This window comes from Scatophagus argus, chromosome 2, assembly GCF_020382885.2.
Source record: "Scatophagus argus isolate fScaArg1 chromosome 2, fScaArg1.pri, whole genome shotgun sequence".
Taxonomy (NCBI): domain Eukaryota; kingdom Metazoa; phylum Chordata; class Actinopteri; family Scatophagidae; genus Scatophagus; species Scatophagus argus.
The window spans coordinates 18,927,637-18,954,147 of NC_058494.1; the positions used below are offsets into that span (position 1 = coordinate 18,927,637).

General features: G+C 40.7%; 2 protein-coding genes across 7 annotated transcripts in view; both read left to right on the forward strand.

Annotated features, from left to right (window-relative positions):
- Positions 1-711: 711 nt before the first annotated feature.
- usp38 (ubiquitin specific peptidase 38) lies at positions 712-10,339 on the forward strand. The gene is made up of 12 exons (XM_046415739.1): positions 712-1,005; positions 2,017-2,707; positions 3,791-3,926; positions 4,038-4,167; positions 4,408-4,509; positions 4,917-5,075; positions 5,214-5,407; positions 5,522-5,615; positions 5,715-5,821; positions 6,192-7,539; positions 8,204-8,489; positions 8,534-10,339. The coding sequence occupies exons 2-11, from the start codon at positions 2,026-2,028 to the stop codon at positions 8,378-8,380; spliced, it is 3,129 nt and encodes a 1,042-aa protein (XP_046271695.1). The 5' UTR covers positions 712-1,005; positions 2,017-2,025; the 3' UTR covers positions 8,381-8,489; positions 8,534-10,339.
- Positions 10,340-12,311: 1,972 nt separating this feature from the next.
- gab1 (GRB2-associated binding protein 1) overlaps positions 12,312-26,511 on the forward strand; it is a 48,667-nt gene continuing 34,467 nt past the window's right edge. For 2 of the 6 annotated variants that reach the window (XM_046415931.1, XM_046415949.1), the window contains exons 1-2: positions 12,312-12,771; positions 12,894-13,048. In XM_046415931.1, coding sequence (XP_046271887.1) covers positions 12,977-13,048 — 72 coding nt within the window. In that variant the 5' untranslated portion in view covers positions 12,312-12,771; positions 12,894-12,976. Of the gene's footprint in view, positions 12,772-12,893; positions 13,049-23,800; positions 24,688-26,511 lie in introns of those variants that run through there. The other 4 variants (XM_046415922.1, XM_046415914.1, XM_046415942.1 and 1 more) reach the window with 4 other exon arrangements.

Below are 26,511 nucleotides of genomic sequence, written 5' to 3' on the forward strand. Positions count from 1 at the left end.
ATGAAAGTGTAAAATTACACTACAAAAACAAAATAAAGACATAAAGACAGCAACGTCAACAACACAAGAACTATAAGAAAGAAATAGAAGCCATCCAGAGCAACAACAAACAGCTGGGCTGTTACTGCAAGACGACAGTACATTTCAAACAATGCTGATTGTATTTGTCTTTTGTTACATGCAGACATGCAGAATAGCGATAAATAGTAGACATACATAACATTCATAATGTTTTGGTATGTCTTATAGGATATTCCTTTCCCTTGGACTGTGAAGAAATAACCTCAAAATCTTCACTCGAGTCAGAGAGCTCAACTCTTCAGCAACATCATGATCTTCAGTGCAGCTCAATATATGAAATGACTATTTTCAGAGTGTAGAGTAGATTAGGTTTCATTCCCAGAAGTCAGGTACAATAAAACCAAGATCTGAAATGAGAAAACCACTCACATTTGTTCTATGTTTTTTTTTTTTTTTTTTTTTTAAAAAAACGTTTAAAATGTTATTTAGACATTTCACACTGCTTTATGTTGTTTCGATTATACCCCAACCCTAATAAATCATCACTAATTATGCCTTAACTTACCCTCCTCAACTGACTCACGAGAGACCCGTAAAGTGGAGGTGAACGAGAGTTATATGAATGCAGCACATCAAATGTACACAAACGGTTCAAAAGTACCTAAACATCTTGTTAAGAATGTCGGTACATTTAAATCGTAGCATTCTAAACGTTCGGAAAGATAGTTGACGGAGAACCACCGTTTTTCTTTTAAACTCAAAATTCAAAGACGGCGTAACAGGCAATGTTAAGACGCAAATGCTTTCATTCAAGGGTCCTACCACGATCTCGGTCTGCAGGAATGACGTCGATGGAGGGTTAATCAGCTGATTCTTTGCGATCAAATAAGCCAAAATAACACAGTTTTATCCGTCAGAAGAGGTTTAACATCTCCCGGTCGCGGATAATATTTTGGTCGGACACGGTTGACATGTTTTATTTGGGTAAGTGTACATCATAAAGCTTCTGTATGGCACTTATACATGACGGTATTTGTGCTAAGTCAGTGGAACCTAACACTACTCAGCTAACGTCAGGCCTGCTTGGTTGCTTTGTTATTTTTGTCGTCGTCGAAGGAGGATATTAGTACCACTTGTCGCTATGGGTTGGAAGGACTGTCTCCGGCTGTTTATGTGTATTTAATGTTCGAGCCGTGTTTTGACTGCGGGGAGAAATCCATTAAAGTTAGCGTTATAGCTAGCGTTAGCAAGCTACGCGCCGGTATACACACAACAGGCACGGATAGTGGTTTGTCGCTGTTATCCTGAAGTGGCGAGCAAAGAGTAGCACACCAGGCTTAAGGTAGTATTACACATGTGTAACGTAATGATACTTCGTTTGAGTGGGATTGTCGTCGTCAAGGCTCAAATATGAATATTGGACTGAGGAAATTAAACGTTATAGTTACCTGTCAAAAGCCACCGCAAGGAAAACTGATGGCCAAAACTGAGGCAAATGAAAGTTGGACTCAAAGCACTTTAACTATTATAGCTTATAAAATTGACAAGTTAGTCTCCAGTTGAGCCCTAATTTAAACGCAGTAGTACACATTTGTTGTGTTCTTTCACCGTGCCAAAGGCAAAGCTATATTCCCACCTTTTCTGTACAAAGTACAGTGTAATCATGTCATGTTTGTGTAATAGGCCGAGTCCTCGAATGGTGTAAAGCGACTTTTTGCCTCAGCAGTAACAGTAAAGCCCACAAGTTTGACCCTTATGAGTACACATAGTCTACCTCTGAATGCTGACCGGCTGTGCACACAGTGAATGCTGATAATGTGTGGAGTCTGTTCATTAGTACACTTCTTAACAAGAGACATTTTGACTTGTCGTCGTAGGAAAGGCACAGATGTTACTGTCAACAGTATAAATGTCGGCCATGCGTTTATTTTACCACACCAAATATGAGTGCAGAAGTCATGTGACCTTTTAAACAAATGTAGTTACTTTCTACAGACCGTCATCATGGACAAGATTTTGGAGGGCCTCGTCAGCTCCAACCACTCTGTTCCAGTGAAGAGAGCCATTGTGAAGAAGGTAGTGGAAGCCGCCGAGAAAGAGGTGACAGAGGAACAGTGTCAGTCGCTGTTTAATCTCACCACCCGCCTCATCTTGCTTGGTGAAGATGCCTTCCAGAAGCAGATTGGCTTCCAGGTTTTGGATGCCTATGCACGTTACCACCGCCCAGAGTTTGAGCGATTCTTCAGCAAAGACTTTGTCCTCAGTCTTCTGCAACAGGGCTACAGCCAGCTGGACCGCAAAGACCCTGCCATTATAGACTACATTCACTGCTGCCTGCGGCTGCTCATCAGCTGCCCCTCGGTGCTGGAGATCTTCAGTGTGATCCAGGTGGAGGTTTTAAGGATGGTGTGCGAACGTCCGGAGCCTGCGCTGTGTGCCCGCTTGAACACTTTGCTCTCAGACTTTGTGCAGTGCATCCCGAGGGATAAGTCAGGCGTTTTGTTCTGCCAGCAGCTGGTGAGAACAATCAGTTACTTCCACTGCTTTGCCAGTGAAGAGCGGGAGCTGGGAGAATATGTCGGTCAGGTGACCAAGGTTAGCACACTGCTGCAAAACATCTGGAAGGCTGACCCAGCCACACTTCTTCCCTCACTGCAGGAAGTCTTTGCCATCATATCTTCCACGGGTGAGATTCCTTTCTTTCTTTTTGCCGTCCTTCCTTCCTTCCTTCCTTCCTTCCTTCCTTCATTCTTCCTTCCGTCCTTCCAAATTGGCTATGATACATGAGAATGCAGGTTAGAGGAATATAAAGGCATTTCATATTTGAGTGAGAGCTGCCTTTATGCTTATAGAATTATAGTATGATATACTATGGAACAGTTAAAGATGTCTTAAAGAAGCTTGAAATACAAACAAATTTGGATTTAATTTATAATTTCATAGATTTCTGCCTACCAGTAAGGGAAAATCAGAGTTTTTACAATTGGCAGCGTGGAACTATGACTTATAACCTTCCTTCTATAAATCTTGGCATTAATACTAAAGATTTTAGCATGTGACTGAGCACCTGGAAACAGTTACGGTACCTCATTTCATTTTGGTTTTTCAGGGCTCTGCCAATAGCTGACTTTGATCTCTTGGCTTAGTTCTCTCATTTGTATTGGCTGAATGTTCATCTAGTAATATTCTAGTGTATTGGCACACTGATTATTTCCTTTTCGAGTTAGTGGCCTAAATTTAAATACTTGCCATTGGTCTGAGTAATTACCCTCTGATTCAAGGAATATATATTTTCTCAAGGGTTAACGCTGAAAAATCATTTTGTGAAGTTTTTCAGTGACATTTTTCATGTGAACTTCACTTTGAAATTGTGCTGCTGAACTTCAGTATTTTGTTCATGCTGGGGAAGGTGCTGTCAGATCCACAGGGCCACACTCTCTCTTCTCTTCACAGATATTATACAAACAACATAAGACACTATATCAAATATTACAGGAAGCCATCAGAGGAAAGTTGTGATGCAGGATATATTTTATTCATGCAGAGCTATTCAGCTGTCAAAGCAATTTAGATGTGTTTATTAATTATGAAATAGGCCTGCTTTAGTTTGTGCACTGTGCATCCGTATAATAGATAAACACTGTGTGAAGCTCAGAATATTTTAAACATAGTCATAAACTTTGACTGCAAATGCATATTCTTACCCCCCCCCCCCCCCCTACTTACTGAGATTTGGAATTGCATGGTTAGTCTGATTTATCTTTTGCAGATCCCTCTTTTGACCCATCCATCGCTCTGGCCAGCCTGGTCCAGCACATCCCTGTACAAATGATCACAGTGCTTATCAAGAGTCTCACCACAGACCAAAATGTCAAAGACGCGAACATGACTAAAGCACTCTGCAGGTAACGCACTCCACTCATCCAAGATGAATGACTGTTGCAGTGTTTTATTTTGAATTATTTGCTATACGTACATCACTTACACACCAATGTAATCTTTTTCTGTCTGTAAAGGATGATTGACTGGCTTTCATGGCCTCTGGCCCAACATGTTGACACCTGGGTCATTGCTCTTCTCAAAGGACTAGCTGCAGTGCAGAAGTTCACTATCCTCATAGATGTCACTCTGCTTAAAATTGAACTGGTTTGTACTGAGAACTCGTTTTGATTTATTATGGGTCTCAGAAAGAAGCTAGATACAAGTTGTATGCGTCTTTTAGAGCGACAGATGTTAAACTAAAGTAATAATTAAGCCAGATTGCAGTAACTTTTCATGATGATATTTTACTGAGGGCTGGTGAAATGACTCACTTGAGTTACTGAAGCAGTTCCCCAGTTTCCATAAATGTAGTTATGACATAAAGATTTATTTTTTAATCCACAGGTATTCAGTCGTCTGTGGTACCCCATTGTGCGGCAGGGGGCGTTAGCTGTGCTCTCCCATATGCTGCTGAGTTTCCAGCACTCTCCTGAGGCCTTCCATTTGGTAAGGGATCTCCTGTCTCCTCACAGCCCATTTCCCTCTCATATGGCCACTTTATTGGTTTGCTCATTTTCTTCTCTCCTCACTTAAATGACTCCAAAGCTGCATAGACTTCTTTTCCCAGAACCCCACCCACGGCACTGCTCTCCCACTAATGATGTGTGAAGCACTTAAATGCCGAGCAATGGCCCTTGAGTTGGCCGATTTCATTAGTATCTAAAAACACGAATAGTCTAAAAAATACTCGGTAATTGAGACCGAACCCTCGGCGGGGTTCCTGATGTGAAACTGCCCTCTGGCTGACCGTGCAGCAGATTTGTGTGATTAATATTTGCAGTGTTTCCCAGCATTTTTTGAGCACCACAGTGTCCTCAACAGTTTTTTCTTACCTTCGTTCCTCACTCTCCCAGGTCGTTCCACATGTGGTGCATCTAGTCCAGTCTTTGAGGACAGATGGTCTCTCGACCAGTAAAGCTTTCTTGCTGCAGTTCACTGAGCTCATACACTGCATGATGTACCAGTACTCTGGCTTCCCTGACCTCTATGACCACATACTAGAGGCCATCAAGGTATGTGGGGGACACCTCAACCTCTAGATATTCTCATAAAATGTATTTAAGAAAATGTTGATTAGCAGTTGCCTGAGAAGGTCATTGCATCAGTAATTACTGTGTTCTGTATCTAAAAATGTCAGTTTGTCTTCTCAGGATCTTCCAAAACCCTCAGAGGAAAAGATCAAGTTGGTGTTGAATCAAAGTGCCTGGACATCCCAGTCCAACTCATTTTCCTCAGGTCTTTTGAGGCCAGTCGGGAAGTCTGAGACCGGAAAGACTGGCCTGGTCAACCTGGGGAACACCTGCTACATGAACAGCATCATCCAGACTCTCTTCATGGCCACAGAGTGAGTTGTACACACACACACACACACACACACATGACTGTTGCATTTTTATATCAGTATTCTGAATCAAAAGGCCTAAATGTGGTCAGTCTGAATGATTCTTCCTTCCCTCAGTTTCAGGCGATATGTTTTGTCATTACATCTAAATGGTTCCAACACACTCATGAAAAAGCTCCAGCTGCTCTTTGCTTTCCTCGCACACACTCAGGTTAGTGTTGCCCTGTGTAATGTGATGTTACAGAATATTATGACCGATGACAACAACAGTTGATTGCCACTGTGTGTGGTGCATGTCTGTTTCCTGCAGAGGGCAGCATATGCTCCCAGAAACTTCTTGGAAGCATCTCGGCCTCCCTGGTTTAATGTCGGCTCTCAGCAGGACTGTTCTGAATACCTCAGATTTCTTCTAGACAGGTATAGTTGCATTTCCAAACAGACTGGACGAATCAATGATTATAGGACTACGTAAGGTTTGTGTTTCAAATTTAATGTACAAGCTAGCTTTTCCTTCCACGTTCCCCCTTGCCTAATTAATGCAACCAGTTAAGTTAATAAAAATGGCATTGAAAAGCTTTTGCTGTTAAGAACATAGTTCAAAAAAAGCACTGTGGATGATGAGTGTGCATGCCTGTGACTCATTAATGCACATTATACTATACTTTCTTCAGAACTACATTATGTCAGTGGGGGCTTTTTGCTTAGAACAAATAAATGTGTATAAATTATAATAACATTTAATAATAAATAAATAAATGTTAAATGCCCTTGCTTCCTGATCTCAAAGGTTACATGAAGAGGAGAAAACACTTCAGGTCCTCGAATCAGCTAAGCCAAAGGTCGCCTCCCCTGTTGACTCAAGCAGCAAAGATCCAACAAGTCAGATTTCTCCAAAGGAGGGAGAGGATTCATCCTTGTCTTCAGCTGACGTCAAGCCTGGGAACGACAGCAGGACGTTAATAGAAACCATGTTTGGTGGGAGTCTGATCACGGGTATTCGCTGTCTGCAGTGTAACTGCATCTCTGAGAAAGAAGAGCCTTTTACGGACCTCTCTTTGGCCTTCTGTCCTTCTGCCACCTCTCAGAACAGCCCTCAGCCTGAGGGCCCCTCAGAGGAACCCAAGGTTCTCTGTCAGGGATCTGTCAATGGTGGCAGCGAAATGCCTGAGCCAGGCTCGGCCAAAGCCCCGGCTAGCAATGTCCATTCTGTGCCAGCAACAAATGAGCCTCCCCTCTCTGTGCCTGACCTGGTTAACTATTTCCTGGCTCCAGAGATTCTGGCCGAAGATAATGCCTATTTCTGTGAGAAGTGTGGCTCCCTCCAGCGGGCTGAGAGGACTTTGAAAGTGGTGTCAGCGCCTGAATACTTAATCCTCACCCTGCTGCGATTCTCGTATGATGCCAAATGCCATGTCCGCAGAAAGATCCTGGAAAATGTCACCATCCCACCACTCATGAGACTTCCTGTACATCCCCGGTCAATGCCTTCACTACCTTCCTCTTCTGCTTCTTCTCCTCTGCACGTGGATTCTCCTGAGAGCAGTGAAAATCTGGCCAAGAAGCTCAAACCATCTCAAAAAGATGAGGAGGACGAGGAGAAGGAGACAATAGATGGAGTAGAGCAGGTAAACAGAAGAGGAGAGATGTCGGTTCAGTCAGTGCCCTACGTCCTCAGCTCAGTGGTGATGCATTCTGGTGTTTCATCTGAGAGTGGCCACTACTACTCTTATGGACGTAACGTTAATGGAGCAGATGGAACACAGCATCCAGCCAACCACTTTGTCCTCAAAGAGGATTTGAGAAATGGCCAGGCTGAGTGTAGCCTCTCCTCTTGTTCAGCTCTCTCAATTGCACCTGAACAAGAAGACGCACTGCCTAATTGTAGCCAGGAGGCAAGGGATTGGCTGTTGTTCAACGATAGCAGAGTGACATACTCATCCTTCCAATCAGTCCAAAACATTACTAATCGCTTCCCCAAGGACACAGCGTATGTGCTCATGTACAGGAAACAAGAGCTGCCGGGGCAGAGCAGAAACGCGGGACTGATGGCAAATAGAATGAGACTGAGTGCTGAACCTCCCCTGCAGAAAGAGCTACTGGATGCTATTATCAAGGACAACAAACTGTATTTGCAGGTATGTGGGGTGTGAACATAAATCATATGTTGTCTTTGTACAGTCATTATGTTACCCATTTGAATCAGCCACTATAAATTGCACCCATAATTGCAAACAAATTGTGAAGTGATTAGCATTACAGCAAGTATTTAATCTGCTGCCAAGAGGTCCAGTGGATATTTTGGCTGAAACTCTTGTCCTTGTTTTTATGCTTTACATGCAGCTGATGCCATTACCGCTAACCCCTCTAAGTGTGAGGTTATTATGAAAGTTGAGGACTGTACAAAATTCTCTCAGGTGGAAAGAAGCTGAGGCAAAACAGGCCACACTTTCACAGATAACTAAGGGCCTGCAGAGTATAGCAGTTTTTTTTTTTTGACTGAACTTGAAGCCAAATCTGAGCTGTCCTTTTACAAGACGTGAGGTGTAATTTCATGAGTCATTGAACTGTGCTGTGTTGAGTTGACTTTCCGACACGCTATGCGACTAAAGAAACTCGCCTCTAGAGGGTGCTGTAATTATATGAAGTGACAACACTGGAGCACTGTCGGTCACATAGAACCACGCCAGTGCTAAATTAACTCTTTCATGTGGCATTAGGTAGGTTAGGTATATGTTTTAGTTTATACTTTAAAACAGCTTAACTGAGGAAACCTTTCTCCTTCCTCCATACTGTCAACAGGAACAGGAGCTCAATGCCCGGACTCAGGCTCTGCAGGCCCCTTCATCCTCCTGCTCATTCAGGCCCAACGGTTCAGATGACAATAACCCACCAGGGAGCTGTGGCCCATCTGGTGGAGGAGGTGGAGGAGGAGGAGGGGGAGGGGGCTTCAACACCATTAGTAGACTGGTCTTCTGAAAGAAAAAAGTACTGCTGGAAACCCAGATTAACTGGCACTAAGGGAGTACTGAACTGTCATACCATAGATGTGCATACAACCTCATAAAAGACCACTTAAATGAGCTAAACACACACACACACACACACACACACACACACACACACACACACACACACACACACACTCACACAGCATCTGCACTGATTCTGATATTGGATTTGATTTTGTTGAAATCTTCATAGTTTTGATTAAATACGGTTTATACCACTGTTTCGTTCATCATTTAAAGGTAACCTATGCAGGTGTTGCACAGAATAATGATGTATAGGCTCAATAATAGTCCCTCACAGTCATCACTTGCGACCAATCACAAGTGTGTGGCTGGTGTCGGTATCTGCAGAACATTTGTGGGCATCAACACTTCTGGAGAAAGACATCTGATTGTTGAGTCTCAGCCACTAATCCAAAGAGTTGGCATGTGACAACTCAGTCAACAAACAGTCAACTATCCTTCTCGCTTACCGCACCTCTGAACGATACGCTTACAAACAGCAGCCGATAGGTCCTCCATAGTATACTTTTAAAATTTCTCAAGTGAGTTTGATTATTTTGTGTGACCTCAGCATTGAAACCCTTCATTGATCCTCTCTTATCTAAAACTCGAATCTGCTCTAAATCTTGACAGACTTGTTAAATGTGTAAAACTGGTTCAGTTTAGAACATGTTCATGTTATTTGACTTGACACTGTCTTAGTGTTATATTACCTCACACACACATACACAGAAACACACACACAAACATATGCAAATACATGCATGTGCCGTGCACAGTACAGAAGAAAGCATTCATCTGTAAGATAAACAGACTTCTGATTTGTCATAGTTGAGCTCATGAACTCGCAGCTCAAAATCTTTGTTTACTTTTCTGCATGCGGCTTTTCTTCACAAACTGTGGAATTTGATTTTCAAGGTATTTGAATCTTTTTTTTTTTTTTTTTTTTTGATGTGTGCTTTGGTGTTTTATAGGTTTCATACCCCATGCAATAAATGTACAGATGACTCAAAATAACATTCTGAATAATCATGGAATATAAAACTATATGTGGAAAGTGGAATACTGGGTATGGGACAGTTCCAGGAGGCATTATTCAACATGAATATTTTATGCTGTTCTCCAGCTAATAGGTAGTATGATCAGCAGAGAACTAATTTGCAAACTTGCTTGTTTCGACACATTTGACAGGAGTTAACTATGTGAAGGCATATTTTAATGCATTCCTCTGATTTGATCGTTCAGGGAGAATTTTGTGTTCATGCTGATTTTATGTGCCTTTTGATATTTAATGCAGATTTTTTAAGAGGATTTTGTCAGGATATACACCTCAGCTGTACTCTGTTAATATTCATAATGACTCCATCTTTCTCTAAATCAGTATTTGTTGTATTGTTTAACTTAATTAGGCAGGATATGTAATATCAAGTGACTGACAAATATTAGAAAATAAGAAATGATAAGTATGAAAGGCAATTAAATACTCAGTTCAATATTGGTATGACAAAGCAGCAGGTGGTTTCTGGAAATCTTAAATTAATTTTTTATGGAAATGAGCCAAACATCAAAGGTTATTAGTGTGTTGTTATGCTCAAGTGTCTGTGTCACCTTACTTGTCACATTTCCATAATTCCATGCCTGCATTGCAGAGAAAATATTCACCCCTCGAGATCTCTTTCTGTACATAATTTATATTCTGTCTTGCAAGTATATACAGACGCTGACATCACCAGTGCCAGGTAGAAGGATTTGAAGATACAAATAATGCATTTTCTAATCAGTTAAATACTTTACATTGCAAATGGTTAAATGTTCGATTCAATGCTTTACTGGTACTGCAAACCTCAAGAAATCCTCTCAGAAACATGCAATTTTCTTTGGTTTGTATGTGATTTTGTTGATTAAAAAAAAATACAGAACCGTATATTATTGCGTAATTGGTCCAAACAAGCACGCATCATCTGATTTTTTTTTTCTGCTTTGATTGCAAAATATTTTTTGCACATATGGAAGTGAGTATGAGCAAAACAGTGACTGAAAAAGGAACTGGGAAATCACGTACACTTGTATGTTGTGTCTGGAGATATCAGAAAAGTCACTTTGCAAATTATTTGTAAAGGTGCCATTTGTTACTCACTTGCAAGTGATATGGTAAAAACACTGCAGTAGCACTAAAGCTTTCAAAGTGCATTTGGAAAAAAAAAAATCAATGATTCTTAATTATTAATCAGCCAAACCATTATGCATTTCTCCTCACTTTTGTTGAAATGTTAACTCTTGGGAATCGTATGATGTTATGTCTTCTCTTTAAATGTCACGTCATATAAGGATTTTCGAATATTTACATAAGTTTTTGGTTTTTTTTTTTATTATTGTGTAGTTCATGTGCACATGGGCATGCACTGACAGGAAATAAGGCCTGATCTGTTCATTTTATGTAGGTACAAATGAGTTATGCTCTGCAACAATAGACAGCATTAGAGACACAGCTTCACAGACGCAGATGCCTATTAGACGGCAATTTCATGAAACCTGATGCATCGAGAACATGGCACACAGGTCATTTGATGTTGTAAGCCGTAGTGCTAAATGTGCTGCATCATGAAAAAAAATAATTCATTAACTAGAACTGTTGTGTCGACAGCCTTTAATTGCTCCCTGTTTCTTCATCAATACCGAGGCTGTGGAAAGAGGTAACGTGCCTGTGCAATGAAGTCATTAATCACAGGCTAAAAGGGAATATCCTTTGAGGGGAGGGGGGACGTTTACCATTACAATAGCATTCCAATAAGATTCTTCAGCAACCATTCTCAATCCAAAGGAAACATCTCTGCCAGTGGATTAGCCCCTTCAAACATCTGTGAAGTCCAATATATTGATCAGATATAGTATATCAGATTAGTATTAAATCTGCAAATATTTTCTTTTCCTTACCACTGTGGTGTTGGACAGTATTGGACCACCCTTTCCTGATCTATATATCTCAATAAATTCAAATAAATAATCATATGGTGACCATATTCATCTCAGCTATATATTTTGAGTTTCAAGCCGTGATAACTAAAAAGCCACCATAGATTTTAATCCCTTTTGCTAAAAATGATACCTGAGAATATAAATGTACACCTGACTGTATGGTGTCTTTTATTATTGTACAAAGATTACATGATTTTTATGGCGAGCTTTCTTTAGGAAACACACTATGTGTAGTGTAGCTTAGTTAGGAGGTTCAGGTGATTTCTTGGACCTTTCGACTGACACTGAGGTGGGTCGTTTCTTTGTCTTATCTTTTGGTGGCTGAGGCCGCTTTTTATATTCACCCAGAGGTGCACACGTCTCTTTTACATCACGTTTCGTCTATCTAAGTGCCTTACAGTCCTCTGTTGTTTTGTGGGACGGAACATAAACGATTTTTTGAACTACATGTCCCATGGTTGAAGCTCCACAGTTTTCCCTCCACGCCGCCGCCTCCCCATTTCGTCCTCTAAAGCAAGCAGAGCTACAAGATCGTAACATCCGGTCGTAACTTTCAAAACAAATTATCCAATGGAAAAGAGTACGTTGAGGGAACATGTTCAGTGAACGTAATGCGGGATCATAAACATGAAAATAAGCTCGACGCAAGATTCCTTAACACACTAATTAAAGTACGTTTGCTGTTTTTGTAAAAAAAAATATATATATCAACTAGCATGTCAAGCATAACTCTGAACAAATACGCGTATATAACCAGGGCTTCCAAATATGAACCATCAACGTCTAAATAAAAGAAAATTTAAACACAAGTGTCTTAACTTATGGTGGCGTTTGGCAGTAACGTTCTGAACTAGCCAGACATTTATTTTGAAAACATATCCTAAAACTTCCGACCTCTTGTTATTAGACTTGGTAACTTGACGCCGCCATGTTCCAGAGGAGGGTGAGTTTAGGGAAAGACGGAGCCACCCTGTCAATCATAATTAAGGAACCATGGGAGTAAACTGGTAGGGAAGCTCGGCGGAACCACTGTGTATGGTGAAGATTCTTCTAATTTGCGCAGAAACGAAAACTATGCACCGGTTCACTGTGGGAACATTTACATCTGATCTCGCCAACTGGGATTCGCTCCACTTTGACGGGAATTAGCATGAAGCGTTACGTATAACAACAAAAACTTAGCGACTTTCAGTTGCCTGCGTTTATTTTTTTGCCCCCACGGCGTTTCAGTTTGAACAAAATACACAGGTTAGCGTTGATATTTGTACAAAAGGCGGTGCCGCTGAGGTTTTTATTAACTCCAAGCTCGGGACATATCCGTTTATTTGATTACAACTCGCGGAAAATCTGGTCTGTGCATTTCAGAGAGCTGCCCAGTCGGTGAGTCGACTTTCGAAGGAGTGACGGTATTTATCGCTGTTGAAGACACTACATTTTTACGCTTCACGTTTCAGCTTCGCCGTTTGTGCTTTGTGTGTGCGTTTTTTTTTTCTCCTATTCAGGTACCAGAAGACACTCCCAAAAACAAACGAAGCCAAACAGAAATCTGCGCTCAAACTCCGGGGAGAGCAAGAAAGGAGCAGATATGAGTGGGGGAGATGTGGTGTGCTCTGGCTGGCTGAGAAAGTCTCCTCCTGAAAAAAAGTTGAGACGTTACGTAAGTGCACTTTATATTCTCTATACCCTATTTGTTACGTTGTAATAGAGCAACCTGTTAAGACAATGTGCCTGCTTTTCCCTGGACACTTTTCATGTGGCACATTGACAGACGCGTAGGCCTCATCGTGTGAGCATTTCAACAAACAAGTTTTGCCCTCCTCTGAACCCCCTCTGAGCTCGGTTTTGCCTTGTAATCCTTTATAGTAAGAGTGACCTGACCACGAGTTAGCAGGCAGCAGGCTGTTGGTTTGTTCAGGAGCACTTCAACAGGCCTCAGTGCTGTTGTTTTGGGTCAAACGTGAGACCTTATTATGAGACAGGCTCCTTAATGGCTGCTCACTGCCACCACACATCGACCCAATCTCACAGGGTTACCTTTGAGGATTTGATTTTCCTGGACCAATAACACAACACATGGATACTCCAGAGACGTAGTGCTGCAGTCACAGTCTGTATTCCCTGTGTCAAAGGTGGTAGATGGTCATGCCAAGTGTTAAATGATTTACAAAACAACCGCAGAATACATAAAGGGATGAGCCCATTCATGCAAATTTTAAACCGTTTGCAGAGAGTTGTCAGATGTGCATAATGAAGTGTTAGTTGTTTGTCAGAGCTACTGTAACTATTAAAGTTTACAGAACTACACTGATTGATCACTCATGCACCTTCACAATCACACACGCATCATGAAGGAAATGCATGTTGTTCCTGGCCATTAATGTCACTAGTTTGCGTGCAGTTCTCTCTGCTCATTTATTGTGAATATGTGTTGGAAAATGGTTTATAGCTGATGACAGCGCTAATGCAAAAACAAATAGCTTAAGTAGCACATGTTAGCTGTCAAGTCTGCATACTTTCCTTGTGGACCAGTGGATATCTCCATTATTGATATTTGAATTACAAGGGCCGCAATTTGAGAGGAGGCATGTTTTCACAGAAACCACAGTTCCAATGAAGTGTTTTGGTTTTATTGCTGTTCTGAAAGCATTAAAAAAAAGTCTAGCCACAAGGACAGGTTTTCTACTGAGCTTTCTCAGATTCATAACAGAATAGCTTATGATTTGATGATTAGGATGTCAGAATGTTAGCTCCTGTGTGCCTTTTGTGAATTGTAATCACGTGCAGCCTTACATCACTGACCAGAGGTGTCGCGCACCCTGATGTAGAGCTTAACGTTGCCGCTTCAGGGCGTTTTCACCTCAGCATCACTGGAGATAATGAGATAATATCTTTGAAACCGAGCGTTGGCTCTACTGACCCAAAATAGTTTTTTCACAATAGAGTAAACAGCGTGCTGTTGGAGTGCTTAATTGTTCTCAAGGGGATGTAGCAAATAGCTGCTCCAGTTTCATAACTGTTTCCTGGACATGGCAGCAAAGAATAGCCAATATGTTATGAGAATGCTGGTTTTATGAAGGCAATTTTGAGTGGCTTACAGCTGATCAGAAAACTACATCACTACAACTACATTACAGACAACTGTGTGCTGTTGTTGTAGTTTTTTTTTTTTTACGTTCTTTCATATAAAAAAAGCATAGTTTGTCTAATATCTGAGATGATGAAAGCACTGTTTTGTGTTTCCTTTTGGTACCTTGCAAAACAGAAGTAAAAGGACAAAGACATATGCAGTTTTCCATGTGCTTCCCGGCGTTTAATGAAATCTGAAAATACTAATTAACAAAAAACGTAGGCAACTCCCTGTGAAAGGTCACTGTGTTTGGTCACATGAGGCTTTGTAATCCATGGAAGTGCTGACAGTTCTTTTTTTAGGGGGTGATGACAAATTCTTCAACTGTTACATGTCTGGGAACTCACCACCAGCTGTCTCAGTTGATGTCCAAAATGAATGGAGAAGCTGATTGTTTTCTAAAATAGAGATCATGCAGCAGGTAATGAAGCGCTGGGATTTCAGGCTGGGAAGGACGAGTGAATCTAAGAATTGTTTTGTTGTCTAAATACTCTGATCACCTTTTGTTTGATTTGTCTGTTTTTTAAAAAGAACAATGTAAAGATGTGTCACGAGGAGGCACTTGCTGTAAGTTTACTACTTTAGCTTCATTCCTTTGGATGACATATCATCTGATGTTATTGACACAGTGGCCAGCTTACTTTATAACTACACTACTAATAACCTGCAGCCATTAATATATTTTATATGCTAGCATTCAGGAAAGATATTGTTTGGAAATATTTGTCAGTACCAGCTCCGTATCCAGGCTTCAGTACTACTGCAGTAATAATTTTTTGGCTAGTCATTTAATCAAGCAACTTTACAGCTGGACACTTAAACATTGGAGGTTGTATACATATGAAGTTGTGAGTAAACGTGTGTGGCATGTGGTGGTGATCGTATGACAGGGTCTGTTGGCAAAATCAGGATTGACTAGAGATTACAGCTCTGAAACGTGGCCATAGAAAAATCTTGTCATTCTATAAACTGATGCTATCTTGATGTGTCTGGTAGTCTGAATCAGTGTCTTGCAGCAATGTTTTTTTTGACACCAAGACATCTTTAGTTTCCTGTTGTACGTGTTAATTCACCTGGGATCACATATATTTTACATCTAAACAGAACCTGGCGAGCCCTTAACCATCCTAAAAATAAGCCAGAGTTTGTACTCGTTCCCAGCAGCCAGGCTGCAGTAGCTGGATGTAGGAGTGAGTTTTTGACAGTGACCTTTGAGAAGCAGGTAAATTGAATTGTGCAGTCCTGCTTTCTCCAACTGATGAATATATAAAGAATAAAGTCGTTTTTATTTTATGCTGATTACAAGAGGTAATTCATACTTTTATTTCATCTCATTTATGCTGCTGCAACTCTCTCTATACCTGCCCCTGTCACAAATTCATTTCAAGTCTTCAGATTGTCCAAAAAGATTCAGTAGTGGTTTTTAAGATTTTATTGATTGCTTTTAAAGCACAGAGGGGTCCAGGCCCTCGTTATATTGTTGATCCGTTAACTCCTTCTGAGCTGGAACGCAGACTTGGATCCTCTGGCAAGGCCCTCTTGGTTGTTCCTCAGTCTAGCCTCAAGACCAAAGGTGACTGCACTTTCTCTGTTTTGGCGCTTGTGATTCGAAATGGCCTGCTGGATTAAATTAGGTCAGCAAACTCAGTTTCAAATCCCTTCTAAGATCTGACCTGAGCTGCCATTTGGGAGTTTTTGAATTTCTTAAGGAAATTTCTTAAGCACTTTGTAAACATTATTTTTTGATTATTATTATCGCTGTTGTTATTATTCATGAAGTTATGAGAAATCTCTTTCCAGATCACTGCAGTTGCTCTGAATCAAATGGGCCACTCTGTGTTGTTAAGGTAAACATTGAGCTAACTAACTAATTAAATAACTAAACTAAAAGAATATGATAGGTTAGAACACATTATAATGGTGTGTGAACATGCCACCACATTCAGCTCTGTTTTTATTAGCCCCAACTAAGATGGTGCCATTGCTTACCCGATTAACCACCCAGGGCAAAGTTTGTCCCTGAGGCTGCTGATCAGTGGAGCTCAAAGGTGAAGGCAGTTCAGCAGGCCTGACTGTGTCTGAACAACCACCACCATATTGGGCTTCTGACATGCTATTCATAACCTGTGAGGTGTGAGGAGGGAGCATTCAAAATACACCAAATTTGGATCACTTTAACCTGATGTTGATGAATCAGATGAGGTTTTATTGACATAGGCTGTCTCTGATTTTCTTAAAACTTATAGCTGTCTGATGACATTAATACTGTAACCATTGTAAATTACCATAAGACAATCAAGATATTTTCTTTGTCTGATTTTCTGGAATTCCACTATAATGAATATTCACAGATCTGAAAGATTTCCTGCATTTTTACTGTTGATACAAGCAGTGAAAAGAATTAAATTAATTCATTGTTTTAGTCACAGTGAGAAAGAGTCAGCACTTCCTGGCTATTACTGTCTCATTCAGGGGAACCATGAAGGTAACTTATCACAACTGCTTTTTTAGGACTTTTCCCAGCCAGAATTTGTCATAAATGCATCCTCTCTGATTTTCCATTTCATTTACACTGCATTTTCTATCTGGTTCTCCTTGTCCTCTTTTATTTTTTTTTTACCGTTAAATCTGTAAATTTCTTGTGAAAATCTTCTTCAAAAGGAACACCCTCGAAACTGGTATCTTTACAACATTGCCGATTGCTTAAATAGAATGGAGCAGAAGCAGGTGCACCTGGCTTTTAAAAAGAATTGGAAATGACGCTCTGGTTGGTTTAATTCCTGTTACACCCCGCACACACCTTTGATTAATTCAGGGACTAAATGCAGCCCCTTTGCGCCTTGTGCCTTAGTTTGTGCCCAGATTCTGCCCCATTTATGTAGTGAAAGGAAGTTGGGCAGATAGTTTAAATTGGGCCCTATGTGTCCTTTGAAGAACACTGAAGTGGATGCAGCACTTATTTGCAAGTGAATCTGACCTGCTTTCTTTTCGTTCTGCATTTATTCTCCATCTTAATTCATGACAAGCATGCGTGCGACATAATGAGGACTAATACTTTGAATCGTAAGGGAGATATAAAACATAATCTTTCAGTTGATCATGTTATGCAAATCACAGTCGTTAGGTTTAAAAAGATATTTCAAGTTTACATACACTGCAATAAATATATAAAATTAGAGTGATACTGATAAGAATATTTTGCACAGCCCTATTTTAGCTTAGCATTTTCTCTCTTCCTTCCTCCCACTGCACATATGGACAGTTATAATCCATATAGTCCACTGCCATGCACCCACTGGAAAGAGATCAGAATTTTGTTGTAGAATTAGTCCAGCCCTTAATGGGGCCTCAGTATTGGAGCACAGACTGCTGGGTAGACCGGAAGAAGGAAAATATTGAACCCTGAAGGTCCTCTTCTGATGAGTGTAAAGGGAGGCTGAGAATATGCTCCATGCTGGTCTTGAGTCCTCTCAGCTGCATTTCCAGTATACACTACCATGGTCATAAGCCATTACTTGTGTCTGTAGCTGACTGGAAACAATTGTCATTTGCAAAGTGAAGAGAAATATTTATGTAACAAATGTGGCCTAACGAAAACAAACGCATAGCTCTTTGATTAAGTAGAGGATTCATTAAATCTGCTTAGCAAGTGGAACAGAGAACACTCGCTCACTCTCTGTCAACCCCCCCCCAAAACATGCTTGAGGAAACAAACAAACAAGCTACCAAACTAGATGCAACAGAGGCATACTTGTGCAGCATTAGCCTCTTAGGCTAACAAAGAAAAATTACTGGACCGAGTCCTGACTGCCACAGCTACACAGCTCTCCATTTGGAGTAAGCAGACTACTGCTGTATGATCTGCCACAGCTTGAAAATAGATTGCGTGTGCCATTAATTATTTAATGTCCATTACAAACAAATAACCATTAAATATTAATATCTCTGCTACTACAATAGTTATCCTTACCGGCCCACTTTTGTTTCAGACACAGACTGTTGTCATTGTGTCATACATGGGTGCACCAGTTGCATTGCAGCCAAATTGGTAATGAACATGTTTTCAGAGTTCTGCTGTAAGGACTCATACTTTCAACTGAGCTTTAATATAATTATAATTTTTTATAATAAAGTTGTGTAAATCTTTTATGACCCTAACTGGTGTTTAGGCCTTTGTTTCAAAACACAAAAGAAGTGAACATTGTCTCCCTTTTCTACTGAATATTTATAGAGCGTAGCAAGCCTGAAATGATGTCACTACATCGCAAAGCAAAACGCAACTTCAGAAACGTCAAGTAAGAGCAAAGGCCTTTGACTTGGCGCTGCATCTTTTTTCTTTTACTGATTGTAAATATATCATCAGTCTTTTGCAGCATCACACAAGTGAGCTTTCATTTGAAATGTGAAATGAACTTCAGACTTATCTGTTTTTTTTATAGGTGTCTTCACTATATGTGTGTTATCTATAAAAGCTATATGTGACATGAGTCATGAAAACATGAATTCCACATATCATCCAGTCACTCAGAGGGACCATCCAGTGGAAAAAAAAGAAAAATCAATTACATTTATCTATTTTGGATATCTCATTGTCTCTCTGCAAAAAGAATGCACAGGCATCTTTCTGTCTTTGTATTTTCAGTTTTAGTTGTGAATCTACACAGAGTTTTAGGCATTCGTCCCCTGATGTCTTTGTCTCCTTGTTGTCTGTTGCCATATGGTCGCCTTGCTGTCAACCGTTCTAACAAGCATCTGGCAAGAGCTGGTTGTCTGCATCAAAACAATACAGATACAGTTGGGATGGCGCGAAGGTCTGTTAAATTAAAACTGAGTCACTTCGGCTTTTCCTCTTAGTTCTCACTCACTTACGGTGTTCCTTTCGAAGGTCATTTCTTCATCTGTTGTGTAAATTAGATACTTTTATGCATAACCTTCCAAGCACGGGCGGCAACTTGGAGCTGCACACTAACCGTGAGTGAAGAAGACACGTGTAAAAGAAAAGCGGGTAAAGCTAATGCTAGCTAGAGCTCAGTGCCAGACACAAGCCAGCAGCCTTTCGTATCTTCCCTTGGTATGAGCAGTGAAAAGGCCAAAGCAATTACAAGGAAAATTATGGAATTCATGACACTGTTTGATAAGCAGTCCTCCATGGTCCTGACGGTAGGTATGTGAGCGGTGAAGCGGTGAGTGGCGGCATGTGTGCAGTGTAGAAGAAGTGTAAACAGAGTTAGCCATAAGTGTGAGTTGAGTTTGAGTAAATAAATGCAGTGACCTCTCAATGTGCTGTTACACCACTGTTTGTAAAGCAAAGGTGTTAGCCCCGAAGCAGAAGTTAGCTGCGGCCCAGGAAGAAAACCCCCCTGCTTTCCGACCACTGTCCGGAAACTGAGCAGAGAATAGGTTAACAAGGGGCTTCAGAAATCTGATAAACAGCCTCAGTGTTGGTGAATTTATAAACATACTATAGGTCACATAGCATAGCAGGTCACACTTCCGAAGAAATCAGAATTGGCCAAGAAAATTGTAGTCAGTCCACCTCTATAATAAACCATTGTTTATACCAACACAAGCCATTTAAGGTCTCAAAATGAAATTGAAATAGAAGCTTCTCTTTCAGCTTTACTGTAGTCTATAGCTTGATGCTTTGAAGCTTCATTCTTAACGGTGACATTCAAATACAAATGCTGTTGCAGCTTTTTGTCATGTCTATTCATTCTGTTTGAACTTGGTATTGCTGCACACTTGCAAGGCTACAATAATATCAGTACGTGTTTTTGTATTTATAGAGTTATATTCCAGTTGTGGCTGCGAAAGGTTATTTCTTACTTGTGTGATCCAAACATTAAAAACAGCTCCAGAGCACTGCAAAGTCCTAAAGTCTAAATAGAAATTGAAAACAGATAGATGTGAGCAATCCAAAATTCGCAACATGTTTATGTTTGAGGAAAAATTCTTCTTCACTTGTTTGTGTTTAGCGTGTCAAAATACAACATTTTCACTGTGCTCAACAAAACCATTTGCTCCCTTGTTTTTGCTGCACATCAGGGGAGGCAGAAGCTTGTATTAATGGGGTGGTCTAGCAGCAAAATAACAATAGCAGTAGCAGCATAAATTACATTATTTTAATGACAATGAAACTGATGAGTTATATTCATTTAAAAAGAACAACAGCTAAGCAGACGAATCACTTTAAACACTTTGTATTTTAATGTTTTTTGGCAGTTTTAAGAAACCTCATAGAAGTTTCATTAAATGTATAAAAAAAAAAGCCATTGCAGGCCTCCTTTGGTCTTCGTTCAAAACAGAGGCACTAACTCAGACGTGACAATGGGGGGGAAAGGATCATCAAGAAATTGTTCACACAAGGTAAATGTTTACCGAGTTGTGAATAAATTATTGGTTGAAATATTTTTGCATGCATACTGGTACATCCTAATGAAGTCACCAAACCATTTCAGGAGGTAAACAAGGTGTGTCAGTACAATGCAAGATAATCAAATAGTGTGCTGTCATTTCTGTCACTGTGACCAAGTCTGCACCAGTGGAACGTTGGCGTTAGTGCGGTTTATTCACTATTCCCGGCAAAATGTGTGAGCTATGTTCTTATATTGTTATTTAAATTGAATGTGTTGCTTTAGTGAAGCGCTGAGATTCTGAGATTGTTGGGTTGAATTTGTAGGTCAAGGCTGACATGCAGCATTTTGTAAACAGATGTGTCTCTTTTTGCCTGGTGCAGCTGTTTACCATCCTGTGTGCCAAGTCTGCCAGCAGCTCACGGTGTGACTGTACGGAACAGGTTCTCATGCAGACTTGGTTTTCCTGTTTGAAACTTGGGAACAGATTATGAGTTGTGTCTTTTTGTTCTAATATGATTCTGCTTGGTGGTAAAATGATCCTTTTGTGCTATTTGTCACCATGCCAAGTGGAAGAGTTTCAAGTAGAGCTATTATTAAATGCGAATGACAGAAACTTCTAAACTATTTGCCGAGGCCAGTTATGCATGTCATCCTGTGTTATTTTCATTTCTTATTGTTAATTGAAATGATTTTCATACGGAGTAATTTGACATAGGTTCAATTTGAAGGCAAACGTCCCACATGCTTGCTTTACATTGTTTCTCGAGTTTCAACTGTTCAGCTAGTGACACCAGGCAGTAAAAATAGTACATGTCATAAGGCTGCTTTCTATTTTGAGACTGTAGTGTAGTTGGAGTCTGTTCTGGACATAGAACAGGAGAACAGGGCTAATAGGGGAACACAAATGGCCAAAGATGGTCTACACAAACCAGGCAGAAAAGCTTCAGGGGTCTCTGTTCCCATCAGATTGGTGTGTGTGTGTTGTTTGGGGGTTGGAGTGGGGACAAACAGAAGTTGGGCCAAATTTATGATAATTTGCATTCCCTGAATTCTTGCAATGCAGGGGAAAGTTTCGTCGCGACTAATGGGGTAGTACTATAAATATGTATACAGTGACGTGCAGGCGGGGAGATACCACAATGACAATCATCAATAACTTTGTCATTGTTGCAGAGAGTGAAGGGGAAGCAAACGGGATGAGAAGGACTGGAGTGCTTCTCAAAGCAACACCATTAGGCAGCCCCCAGTGAGAGCAGCTCTCTGTTCTCTCCCTCTTTCTTTCCGTTCCCAGTGCTTCTTGGCAGGCAGAGCCAGCAGGAATGTGAGGTTGCTCTGTGCTCCTCTTTGCTGGTCTGCTGGGGTGTGAGCGCTCAGTCCTGGGCTGCTGCTGGCCCTCCAGCTTAAGCTAGGATGGGTTGGACTGCACTGCACTGCACTGCACTGCACTGCACTGCTCTGCTCTGCAACGCACTGGCCGATTGTTGTTTCTGCAGCACCGGGAGGGAAGAGGAGCCGCTCCCTGGTGCCCCAGCAAGGCATGGCCGCCCCTTCCTGTGTGAGGCGCTGATGGCTACCAGATGGCGGGTGAAGAGAGAGGAGGAGGGGTCCTATACACTCGCCGTCTTTTCCTCTATCTTTCCTTTCTGCCTTTGTATTGTTATTTTTCTGCTTGTATTCTGCACTTTCCTCTTGCAAAATCTTCTTTTTGTCTTCCTAATTTCCATCTCCCCACATCTTTTCATCAACTGCTGCTTGCCCTCTTAATAAAGGAGGAAGAAAAGGAAAGAGATGGTGAACCTGATTTTGCAGACTTATATACCATGCTGTGTTTCTCGAGGTGCTACATAACCTGACAGAAGAGATGTCTTCATGACTCACTTGTGATTAGTGACTCACTGAAGAATTGTATACTTTGAAAGCCTTCATGACACATACTCTCTTTAAATGTCCATAACTAAGATTTTACTTTAATCCATGTAGTGCTGCTGCAGTGACTAGAGAAGCCTGCACACACCTGTTAAGCAGGAGCTGAGGTGCAGGTTTGATGGGGTTCAGCAAGAGCTCAGAATAGAATTGCATGCAAAATAAAAAAAAGATTGCTTGCTAGCATTAAGTTACATATTTTCTTTTCTTACCTCTAAAGAAAAAATGTCTTGAGATGATATGAAATAAAAGCAGTTTTGTGTTACTCAATTGATTATGGTGAAATATCAAAGCTGTCTGATGACACAGTGTTACTGAGTAAAATGGATAGTTAAGTGTAAAAGGAAGACTTGGAGTTTGGGGTTTTCAGAACCCTCAAATCAGATTTGTTTGATCTATAAAATCACTCAGTTTCCCAGAATCCGAGGTTGCGACTTAGTGATGACTTCTGAGAAGTCAGCTGTGACACTTAACATCACATGTTTTTTTTATTTTCTTACCTTGATGCTATCAGGGCTATATATCATGAACTTGAAAAATATTAGTTAATGTGTTAATGATCAAGTTGGTCTTACAAGGAGAAGCTGAGCTACTAGATGTCTTGTGACCCACATCTTTAAAAAAGACTTCCTCTTTCTGGAGGAGTTGACTTTTTAGATGGGAAGTTTCTACAAATACCAGAGAGATGAACAAGAAAAATTCCCCTGTCTCAAAAGTGCTAGTCGTGCACCTAAAGAACAGAATGGCAGATGCAAGATGCAGGGTAGCAAATGATTCCCAGAAGGTCATTCAGATGACTGGACATGTGTTGTCTGTGGCAAAGTTTCATGCTTAAAAATGTTGGATTATTAGAACAATCATGTTTGAGGGCACCTTTCTGAAGATAGAATATAGATAGTAGCTGTATCTGTCATACAGATACGTCTCTGTAACTCCACACACACACACACACACACACACACACACACACACACACACACACACACACACACACACACACACACACATGCACAGAGAGAGCAAGAGATGCAGCTGGCACTCTAGTTATGTGGTGCTGTGTGATCTGACCCCAGCCGCTGTGTCTGCAGCCCCTTAATATAGCCCACTGCTGTCATGGTAGTTTTTGCCCCTCTTCCCTTGCTCTGTGCTATGTGTCCACTAATATCTGTGCATGTTCGTCCCAACCTGAGGACGGGTTGAGTTAGTCGGGGGTTGGGCATCAGGCTGGGGAAGCTAGATGTGAAATATTGCTACTGACCTGTGTAATTTCCCAAGTTACTGTGACTCAGACAGTCCCTCAATAAAATAGATGCTGTCTCTATCTAATTGCCATTAATTTGTCTTTGTATCTAGTTTTAAAACATCTCATTTTGTTTTTTAAAATCGGTTTCTTAGTGTTCCAGCTTAGGAATCCTCTAAAGAAAAAGAAAAGGACAGCGAAAAGACGGATGGCTATTTGCCATTCACCACTGGTCCTGTTGTGGCCACTGTCCCTGATTGCATTAGAGGGGCACTCTGGTGCTTTCTGATATCTTTGGCCTGGCCTTAAGCCAGAGGACGTGGTTAAACGCTCACACATGCACACACACACACACACACACACACACACAAACACACACACACACAGATGCAGCAGAGACCCCTGCTCGCAGAGAGCATTTGTTTCCAGCCTGATTGGGAGCTGAGAGTCTGGAGGACCTCCTCTCCTTGTCCACCTACTTTCTTGGCGTTTCTCTGAACTTTCCTTGACACACTGATCTTCTTTTTACACTTGTAACCAGTGTGTCTTAGAAACCTGTGGAATACCATGACCATTTTTGTCTGAGCTCTTTAACCCGTGGCATTTGCATAACCAACTGCAAACTCTCGGAAGTCCAAGCAGAGCTCAAGGTTGGTAATTTATTTCACTTGAACTGAAATTACAGTTTGGAATTTTATGAGAAACACTTTTTGGCTGGGAATACAGGTCATTTTGGGAAAGAGAAACAAGAGAAAGCAAATATAAATAACAAAATTATTGAAAACGTTACGGTGTGTAAATAATATTCTTCTGTGGTGTGATGAAGTCGCAAAGGGAATTTCCCACACAAGCCTTTTATGATCAGCAGGTTTAGTTACAGGTGTCCAGTGTAACAGGCACATTTGCAGTTTAGATGAGATTTAAGGGACAGTTTTGATTCAGGAATAATGGCTCTCTCTACATCTTTGTTGCATATAATAAAAGTTACATCAAATAACTTCTACCGGTAGTTAGACAAGTTGAATTATTGAAATTGGAAAACAGACTTTTATGCTAAATCTTTTAAGTCTCAGAGATAACTTAAATCAGAACTTATTGCTTGTGGTTTAGTGTGTGTTAGAAATTTGATATATATGCAAAACACTCTGTTCAAATGTGACTGTTTTTTTTTTTTTTTTTTTGTCTGAACTGTTACATACACGTTTGGCTGGCCTTCACTGTTTCACTGTGTACAGGCCAATGGGGGCTGAAAGGACAATTGTTTAAGCTCCTCTCGTTAGTGGTCAAGGAACAGTGTGATCATGTGAAGCAAGTCTGCCATGCCAAAGGAATGTGTTGAATTCTAACCATGCAGCTTTGACAAGTGCATGTGACTCTGCAAGAGCTCAGATTGGCGATTGCAGGAGAAGCAAAGGCAGATAGGATGAAAACAACAGAGGAGAAAGGGCAGGTAATCAAAAGCAAGATAAAATGTCAAGGTTGTGGAGGAGCAACATTTGACCTTGTGCTTATCTGGGGAAAAACATGCTAAAACTGAAAGACCAAACAACGAGGAGATACTGTGGGAATGTGATAAATTTTTGTTTTGGGGAGTAACATATCCTGAAGTCAGATGAGCTGGTCTTTATCTCTAGCACAGCTTTGGTTCTCGTGGCAAAGAGAAGGCTGCCATCTGCACTCACAAACCCTCCTCAGAGTGTGCAGATTGAATAGGGCACTGTATGAACATGGGTAATTAAGTACATTGAGTCTGGGAATCATTTTCAGCAAAGATTCCCATTGGTTATATAAAGGAGCCATAGTTATTGTTGTCAGTGCACAAGTGAGGGAGCAACACTGAGTTTTTGTCAGTGTGTTTCTTTGATCGAAGAGGACTTAAACATTAAAACAGTGAGGTGATTGTTCCTTGAATAAGCAGCTTGTGTGTTTTGATAAGAAAAACAATTGTTAGAGGTTACTTTGCCATTTTAATGTATCGATGTGACAGGAATTTCCTTTGAAAAGGTGAAAAGGAAAGATAAATGTTTTTTTTTTTTTAACTTAAATAATCTTAATCTTAAATGATGTGTTTACAAAATTTACTAAAACTTGACTGTAGGGTTCAAGCACAAAGCACATAATAGATGCAGATCCTCCATTTCTCTATGCCCTTAGCTTAATGTTGTTTCCTACTGTGTGGGCTAATAGGTAATGATTGGTGACCTGGATGTTGCTCACCATCACAAGTGAATGTGAGTGCATTTTCACTATGCTGGAGAAACAATAGCTATGAATTACAAGAGAGAGAGATACTCAAGTCATAGAGCAAATGTTGACTGGCTATGATCTGTGCCTGGATAATGTACAGACCTTGTTTATGTTTCTATGATGAGGTTATTTGAATCTGATTTGTATTATTTTGCTATATGTGTACAATTCTTACTATTAGCAGGGTGTTGCAGTCCCTTTTATTCCACTTATAATCAGATTAAAAG